This window comes from Vigna umbellata, chromosome 4, assembly GCF_029865625.1.
Source record: "Vigna umbellata cultivar VRB3 chromosome 4, Vumbellata_1.0, whole genome shotgun sequence".
Lineage (NCBI taxonomy): Eukaryota > Viridiplantae > Streptophyta > Magnoliopsida > Fabales > Fabaceae > Vigna > Vigna umbellata.
The window spans coordinates 31,732,085-31,742,075 of NC_142168.1; the positions used below are offsets into that span (position 1 = coordinate 31,732,085).

At 29.0% G+C, this 9,991-nt stretch overlaps 1 protein-coding gene across 1 annotated transcript; it reads right to left on the reverse strand.

Annotated features, from left to right (window-relative positions):
* Window positions 1-2,393: 2,393 nt before the first annotated feature.
* Window positions 2,394-3,270, reverse strand: LOC124822220 (uncharacterized). The gene has a single exon (XM_088112025.1). The coding sequence runs from the start codon at window positions 3,209-3,211 to the stop codon at window positions 2,717-2,719; it is 495 nt and encodes a 164-aa protein (XP_087968151.1). The 5' UTR covers window positions 3,212-3,270; the 3' UTR covers window positions 2,394-2,716.
* Window positions 3,271-9,991: the final 6,721 nt, after the last annotated feature.

Sequence of the window (9,991 nt, forward strand, 5' to 3'; positions counted from 1 at the left end):
TCTTATGATGAAGTTAACGAGAGAAACTATTCACTTTTTATCCATCAGACTTACTTTTTGACTAAGTAATAGTTTTTTCTTTGAATTTTATGTTTGGTCATTTGGGCTTTTGTCCATTTATTCTTTCAACCTTTTGACATGCCCTTGTCTGGTTTTTATTATGGTAAATGAGAAATAATATATATAACTTTTTATAACTTGTATAGTAAAGAAATATCGCTAGGATAAACTTTAACTATGAGTCTGATATATTAAAAAGTGAGTTTTAAGCTTAACTCATTCTCATAAAATCGGCTTGTAAGGTGAGGTTTGCACCTCACTTATATATTATAATTTTATCTTATCTTTAGTCGATGTGAAACTTCCAACACACACTAAAAAGAGAGAGTTTTAAAGATAGTTATATTAATTATAAGTTATATAATTACCATTTAGGTTTTGATTACCTCAACACTAATAAGAAGTCTATTTCGAAAATTTATAAATACAGGTTTGTAGTGTAATTGGTTACATTAATTGCATATTTATTGTTAACACTATTGGATATTCATTGATTTTAGCATCAGAATGTCTTTTTATAGATAGCACTCTAGCTCGACTCAATAGTAACCAACGTGAAGTGGAAAAAGAACCTTGATCCGAACTTGAAATTTGAAAACAGTGTTGAGAAGTAAACTTAACCTCGACCTCTTAAACTGAATCATAACTCTTCTTTTGAAATTTAAAAATTGATTTGAATTCAATTAAGTTCCATTCCATGGGTTGGTTGAGTGCTAAAGGTCTTAAATTTTCATTTTATCATCATATCTGACTCAGACACATGTGCCATGGCCATGTTAGTGATATTATATATCAAAAAGTTTGGATGACCGACGAATTTTAATTTTATAAATTCGGGATTGAAAATATGTTTAATTATAATTATTTTTATGGTAAATGTGATTGGATGTGCAGATTAATTGGATCTAATCATTAAAATTATGCATATTTACTTTCTGCTAATGGATATTATTACAGGTAAGTTTTTGTTCAAGTCTGACGAATGTTGGATATCTTATACGAGAGAAAAAAATCATATACATACATTGTGTTTTGGATTGAAGATAGTTTCAATATGTTGTGCGAAAATAGATCCATATGTATCTATCTGACGAATTCTTTCTCATACAATCCACACATGCTTTCAAAGTCAAAGGTTTGTCTTAGATTTTTCTTAGTGACTAAATCAGATAAATAATCTTTGTATTATGACGGATGTAATTAAAACAATTGTATTTCTTAGAGAGTATTAGGAATAGAAATGAATATAGCAGAGAGAAAGTTCTAAAGCCATCATGCCTTATCTTTAGGGGACGGCTTTTGCACCAAACTAGGCATATTTGCCTAGCATATTACGTAAATGGGCAATTTTTGATCAAATATGAAGTTGTGGGGGCCAAAACGATTTCAAATGAAGAAGTCGTGCCCATCCTGCACGACTTCACACTGTTCATTTGACCAGTGGTGAAGTCATGAACCCCAAAAATGACTTCTAGATCCTGTAATCGATTACAAGATCCTGTAATCAATTACACAATGTTGAAATTGTGACCCCCTGCACGAGTTCAGTGTAGCAGGCAAAAATGATACTGGTAATCGATTACTACACTTCTGTAATCGATTACCAGTGTTTTAAGTGTGCAAAAATCACCCTGGTAAGCGATTACAAGCTTGTTGTAATCGATTACAGAAGTGTCGTAATCGATTATCAGTATCATTTTTGCCTACTACATTGAAGTCGTGCAGGAAGGTCACGATTTCAACATTGTGTAATCGATTACAGGATCTTGTAATCGATTACAGGACTCAGAAGTCGTTTTTGGGGTTCACGACTTCACCACTGGTCAAATGAACAGTGTGAAGTCGTGTAGGGGGACACGACTTCTTCATTTGAAGTCGTTTTGGACCCCACGACTTCTCCATTTTGATAATTTGAATTGAATTTGCCTATTCTCGTAGTATATGATTCATTTTTGTCTATTTTGGTAACAAAGCTTAGGTGACAGTGACACCAAAACTTCAATGAAATTATTCATGCAGGCCATACAAAAGCCACGTGATTCAAGCGGTGATCATGTCCTTGTTCTTGTAGTTTGGTCAGCTTTTAATAGTACATAGTTACAAAATTAATTAGCTGGTACTGCTACAATTAGTTGCACCTCTTGTAACCATTGTCTGTGTTCAAAGTTGTAATGCCTGTGCAGCTTAAATCAAGTCATAGTGATACGAAACTTCTTCCTCAACATTATCTCTTTTCTGTCAGACATTTTGATCATGCAGTTATATAAGAAAAATGTTCAGTGCTGAACAAGAGAGACGGAAATGAGAAATATAAGGCGATATAGAAACAAAAATGGAACAACAAACAGAAAACAAGTTCAGTACTTTATATATGTTTTCAAAATTACCATAACAGCAACTCCGCATCCTCGTAATGCAAAGACATATATATATATATATATATAAGACATGCAATGTTGTACGACAAGTATATATTCTTGGAATCTTTTACATAACATGAACGGAAAATTTAGCATGCATGCATACGTACGTGAACTTATTTGTGGATACAAAATGAAAACAAAATAAAATAGCAAGTGAAAATGAAACACTAATGATAGAACTATATCGTCACGAGTCTGCAATTATTTTAAGGTAAGTAACTCCTTCTGATGTTTCAAGGCTTATTGTCATCAACATGTTCGAAACCACCAATGACACCGCCGATTCCACCTATGGCACCTACACCACCTCCAACACCTCCAATTCCAATTCCCTTGTAAATGCCTCCACCAATTCCACCAACTATACCAGCACCGGCACCGGCACCGGCACCACCTCCAACTCCTCCAAGTCCACCACCTCCAACTCCTCCAAGTCCACCACCTCCAACTCCTCCAAGTCCACCAATTCCAACACCTAGACCACTACCACCTCCACCGTCTCCTCCAAATCCACCACCTAAACCACTACCACCTCCGTACCCTCCTCCTAAACCACCACTTCCTCCACCCAAACCACCACCGGACCCTCCATCTATGCATGACTCTGGTTTCTTCACCTCTTCCTTTGATTTTTCCTCCAAGTTCCTTGCTTCAACATACTGGGACATTCCCAGCACCAGACAGATCCCCAGAACAATAACCGAAACGAACTTCCTCTCCATCACCATCTTATGATGTTTTACTACGTGGCAAGTAACAGTGTACACAGCTCACTCACTCCACCGTATAGCTATGCATGCATTTATATAGTTCTCGCTTGCATGTGAATGAATGATAATCATTATTGCAGAAAATGAAAAGACGAATAGAATTTAATGTGCAGTTGGAGGGTTAGGAAAATGTTGTTTATTGCAACCTCACAAGTTACCTTCCATGAAAGTAATATCCCAGCTCTACCACATGCCAGTGACGTGAAGTTCCATTCGCATTCATGATTTGCCACTCATCCCCACACTTATATTTTTTTCTCCAACCACAAATTATATTACTAACTTATTATACACTCCATCAATAATAATTTACAGATATATACACACACACAAACACACACATACAAACTTCACCTTATTCTATTATTTAGAACCATGAATGAGTAATTCTCTCGTGAATTAAAGATAAAATCGATTGAATTAAGATTAAATATAATTCTTAATAATATTTTTTAAAATTTATTAAAACAAGAAAATATTTCTTATACAAATCTTTCTACACCATAAAAAAAATAGAAAAGATAAGAAATCATCAATCAAACCTGGATTTAATCCTCGGGAATCTTCGTGATGTGTTGTGTTTTGTAAGTACTAATTGAGATAATAGATATGTGGTGATGTCAAGATTAAACTAATTTTTTCAATTAGGGATACAAAAAAGTTATACGATTAGTGTTAGATGTTAATTTATGAGTGTCCAAACATTATCATTCGGAAATTTATTAAAATACAATTTACTACATTTTCAATTTGGTTCTAGATTTGTTAAATTGGGTTTTATGTATAAATTTATATTCATATGTATTTTAACAGGATAAATGAAAAAAGTATAATTTTAGACACCTTTTTGATTTGAATAATTAAAGCAACTAAATGTAAAAATAATCAAACAATTATGAAGTACGGCTAATATAAATTGAATAATTAGAATTTATAGTTGCACTTAATTTCGTAGCGTGGAATTATTACTCATTATTCGATTCAATTATGATTATGTTATTAATTATCATCCATTCACGAAATTATTAAAGTTTTATTTATTTTTAAATGAAAACATTAAATTCCATTATTTTACATTATTAATCTCTTAAATTAGTATAATTAAAGTATTTGTTTTAAGTAAACATGACTCATACATTGTAAATTTTCTCTCAACACTTTAAAAGTGTTTTTATCCATAAGTTATCTACTTGTACAATATTTTTACACATGACACCAACTAAAATACGTGAATTCGATATCTCAAATAATGAGTCACTACGAAAAATAAACAATTAATGTCGAACAAAAAATGACACTAACAATAAGAAATGATTCCAAATTTACTATTAAAATTGGATTTGCATTACTCGTTTAAAATTTTCTTTTTATTTTCTTTAGTCAATGTAAGACTTTTGAATTTACATTTAAAATCTTCAAAAAAAAAAAACAAATATAACAATTACATATGAAAATAAGTATAGTTATTTATATATTTTGGGATAAAGAATCCTCAAAAGGAGAACTGTTTTCTTTCTGTCGCAAGGGTTTGTTTTCAAGTATTATGAAGTATGTAAAAAACTAGAGACAAAATTTATCTTTTATAGCCTGTATCTTTTCTATGGTGAGATTTTAATACACGTGGTTAATGTATTAAAATCAAAGGTTAATGTAATTTCAAGATATCAATTTTTGTGTTCTAGAAGGCAAAGCTAGAGATAAGACTTTTTTTTTAACATATTCTTAGTTTGATTTTTAAATATATGTACATAATTTTTTTATATTCATCTTATATTATTTTTTATATATTTTCTTTTCTTTTTAAAATAAAATAAAAATTTACTTTTTTTATGACCATTTTATGAAATAAATATAAATACATCATTCCTATAATAATTCTAATACAAAAATAAAATAGCCATACAGTTAAAAATCATAATAAAAGCATATAATATCCACTCCGTTGAACAACCTATCTCAACACCAACCTTTTTTATCTTTCTTAACATACAATTGGATGTAATAATATATCAAAGTAAATGAAAGTCGTTTGCTTTTTGTTGCCCTTTTCGTATATGAGAGTTACAATATTCTATCTTTTCACCAAATATAACGATATTTTAACAACATTTTTTATAGCATTTTAACATCATTTATATGTCATTCTGTGATTGATCTAGGTTGGTGTCTATGATTATTATTATTAATTGTGGATTAATTTTAGACTAATCACAGAATAATACGTAAATGATGTTAAAATGTTATAAACAAAAGTTATCAAAGTATCATTATCTTAATTTAACCCAACTTTTTTCTTTTCAAGCAAATATTTGAGTAAGATATATAAATTAACTTAGAACAATGAAATATTCTCTGTAATTAATTCAATATATTGCACATTCAGACTTAAACTTTAGATTATCTTAAACGTGTTAACAATCTCTTGTTTTACCAAATGATAAAGAACTCAGTTTAAAAAGTTCATGGTGGTTATGCAGTCATAAATTCGACAGTGACGTACCTATATACACGAAGTGCAGAGAGCTATTCTGACAAGCGGTTCATCACTTGATTTGCATGAGATAGAGCAGAATACAGTGACCTCAATATTGTGTAACACTGTTGCGGTATATTGGAATTATTTTGTCGGTATGGTGCCACACTACCATCCAATGTTTCTCGGTGGTAGATGGTGATGGGGTAATGAACATGGACCATGTCGATGGCAACCTTAACTCCACTATTTTTCATAACTATCTCATTATGACCATCATTTACTACGAAACATTATTAATCACTTTTAATGTTGTCTGTTTTTCCAATAACAAAGGTTGTCTTAATTACTTTGGTATATTATATATTATATCTATAGATATATATAGAAAGAGAGGAAGAAGCATATAAATGTAAACGGGACCAGTCTGCATTCTCTACAGTGTAACGTGTCTATCTGGTGGAGCAAACCTTCAAGTTGAAGATAAAACTAGAAAAGGACACAAAATCTGGATACGAATAAATCTACATACATTCACGTAGACACGGTTATACCTACTGTGTGGCTTAGTGCTGGAAACTTTAGGTACGTAGTTTACTTTCAAGTTTGCATAATGTTTAAAACATTGCTAGTACTGTCGCATATATGTAGTTATGCTCTGACAATAAAATCGATCTTTTATATCCGAATTCGGCAAGTTCAGAATTTGTAGTATGCGGTAGTTTATGCTTAGTACTTTATCATTACTCTTTTCTTTCTAGTTTTGTTCATGTTTTTTTATAGGAAGGTGTATTGAGAATTTAAGTTTCATATAAGATAAAAATGAAAAAGTGAAGTATCGTGAAGATCATTAACCTATTGTTTTAAGATTTTAGATAAAGAATAGTATTAATTCCTTATAATTAGACTTAGGTTTCATCTAATATGCAAACTTGTATTTTCTTAATAACATTTTTTCTTAATATACTTAATAAGGTGATGTTTGGTTTATATGATTTTCAAGTTATATTGTTTATGGAAGACATTTTCATATCAATTTTATAAGATTGAATTAAACGTATGTTGGAAGTTTCACGTCGACTAGATATAAGACCAATTTGTAGTATATAAGTAAATACAAATTTCATCTAACAAATTGGTTTTGTAGGGTTGAATTAGGCTTAAAATCTATTTTTTAACAACTCATAATATTAATTATTTGTTTGTAGGGCTTGATAGAACAATGAATGAGTTGGACCACTCATAATTACTCTTGCCATTATTGTAGGTATGAAAAAATTAATAGTTTGATTTTGATTTCGAATTTCATTTTATTCTTATTCTTAACAAGCATTGAAATTAAATTATGCAACTAAGCCACTGAATGGCCACAATTTATCATAACTGTGCTATATGTCACACATAGCACTTTAAATCATAATGGAAGATCAAGAGAGAAACTCTAACCGAAAGAAACAAAACCTGAAAATGTCAACCTCAACTCCATTTCAAACTGATCAATAATGGTGAAGAAGAAGTGATATTTGATTAGCTAAAGTGTCATTAATGCTGCATTTTTCATTCTTAGTTTGATGAAGGGATTGACCAAATTATAATTGACACTTTCTCATCTATGTGGCATTAAATTGAAAAAGAAATTATGTCTAACATATTACAAATTTATTTTATAATTAACCTAAACATAGAAATTATATTAAAATATATGTCTAATAAATGTATATTTATGCATTGGTAGGTTCTGTTGTATCCCTATTTATTGTTTTAGAAGACGTGTGTTGCATAATGCACCTTAATTTTAGGAAACCTAGGCAGACAAATGTCATAAATATGTCTTAGTAGGAAAACTATAAGGGAATTTGATTTTCTTTTTATAAACATATAGGTGCTCCTCCATGATTACCTCCCACGAAGATTAAGATGAATGGAGTGTTTATAGTTTTTTTTTTATTATGGAAAGGTAGTGGTTGGGCTTAGCCTATTCCTTTTTCTTGCCTCTTGTTTCGGGTGAATTGGGATAAAGATAACCTCCTTAGTGATGCTGCGGTATACCGAACGTAATACACTCCGATACTCAAGTCAGAATTTTTCTCTGTAGGTCTTTAGTAATTTAAGAGTGAGTCAAAGTGGTTTACCTTGAAATTAAACCCTTATTTATAGAGTTTAAAGGAATATGATCAATTAATTTACCTCTTAATGGTCATTTAATACTTGTCTTAACCAGTCATCAGTAGTCGTTACCGTATTGATTGCACTTTAACTACATATAATTGCTGTTTGGACCGAGCGGCTGAGAGGCTTCTTCGAGCACGTTGACCGCTCGATCATTTCAAGCCAGCGGATTATTGCACCCAATCAGTGGACTACAAGCCTATAGTAACACACCTCTATATTCGTTGTCTACTCTCCATATGTTTTGTCTTCTTTTTAATTTTTCTAATCAATCGTGAAAAACATGTGTTAGAGTGACACAATAATTTTAATTTTAAAAAAAATTAATAACATGTGACATGTCATTTACCATGTAGGATAAATTTTAATGTCATGGAAAAAATAAGAACCAAAACTAATGTTTTTAAAAATAAAGTTATCAAAGTTTCTACGAAAAACTAATTTCAATTTTACGTAATTATGAACAAAATCATATTTTTTCTTTTTAGATAATACTTTTTGGAATGTGTGGAAATCTAAACATTTTAAAAATCTAAGGCTTTGTTCTTTTGGGTGTATTTGGGGGAGATGATTTGAATGGATTTGAGTGGATTTGAGGATAATTTTGTAGTTGTTTTTTTGAGTGGATTTGAGGGTAATTTTGTAGTTGTTTTTTTGAGTGGATTTGTGGGTAATTGATAGTGGATTTAGAAGTAAAGTTTTTTGAGAATTAGTGTAGGATTTGATTGATGTGATAGATTTAAAAAATTAGTTTAATTGGTAGAAATTAAAGATTATCAAAATGTCCCTATTTATTAAAGTAATATAAAATGTTATTTATTAATGTTATATTTAATTGTAAAAATGTTTATAAAGAGACAAAAATTATAAATAATTTTTAAAATTAATTTTTAAAAATTATAAAAATTATAATGTAGTAAAATAAATTTATTTTTAAACTTAGTATTTGTTTGTAATATAATTTACTACCAAGTAGTATCAATTTATTTGTAATATATCAATCAGGGAGGGTTACTCCCTACACTACCCCACTTTGCTCCCTGCACCACCATATTTTTTTTTTAAATTTCAAAACTATCCTTTATATTTTAAAATATCCTACACTCCCACCTCTTTTCTTCAACGGATGTCTAATCTATTGAAAAAAAATATTGTTCAACGGATGTGCCACATCTGTTGAGTTTTTTTTTTTAGTTTTTTTAATTTATTGTATTTTAAATTAATATATAAATATTATTTAATTTTTTAAAATTATTACTTAATTATTTATAAATTAATTTTTTTATTTAATAAAATAATAATTATTAATTTAATTTATGTATTATTATTTAAATAATAATTAAAATATTTTTTATAAATATATTAAAACGGATGTGGCGATATTTGTTGAATTTTTTTTTTAGTTTTTAGTTTTTTAATTTTTTGTATTTTAAATTAATATATAAATATTATTTAATTATTTTAAAATTATTACTTAATTATTTATAAATTTATTTTATTTTATTTAATAAAATAATTATTATTAATTTTAATTTATGTATTACTATTTAAATAATAATTAAAATTTTTGTTATAAATCTACTAAACGGATGTGGCGAGATCCATTGAATTAGTTTTTTTTTTTAGTTTTTAGTTTTTTAATATTTTATATTTTAAATTAATATGTAAATATTATTTAGTTTTTTTAAAATTATTACTTAATTATTTATAAATTAATTTTATCTTATTTAATAAAATAATTGCTATTAATTTAATTTATATATTATTATTTAAATAATAAATAAAATACTTTTTAAAAATCTATTAAACGGATGTGACACATCGATGTGGCCACATCCGTTAAAGTTTTTTTTTTTTAAATAAAAACTATAAACTAAAATATAAAATATGTAAACGGATGTCAACAGATGTGAACATCCATTAAAGTTAAACGGATATTAACATCTATTTTATAGAAAGGTAAATTAGATATGATGGTGCAGAAAGTGGTTGATGGTGGTGAAGGAAGCAACTCTCTCAATCAGGCCGCTTAAATTTCTGATCCATACCCAAAGGCCACTATTTTCAGCCCAAACACTATTCCTTCGCAAACACAA

What these genes read in the sequence shown, in the direction of transcription:
- LOC124822220 (XM_088112025.1), bottom strand. Translation starts at nt 3,211, where the DNA reads ATGGTGATGGAGAGGAAGTTCGTTTCGGTTATTGTTCTGGGGATCTGT.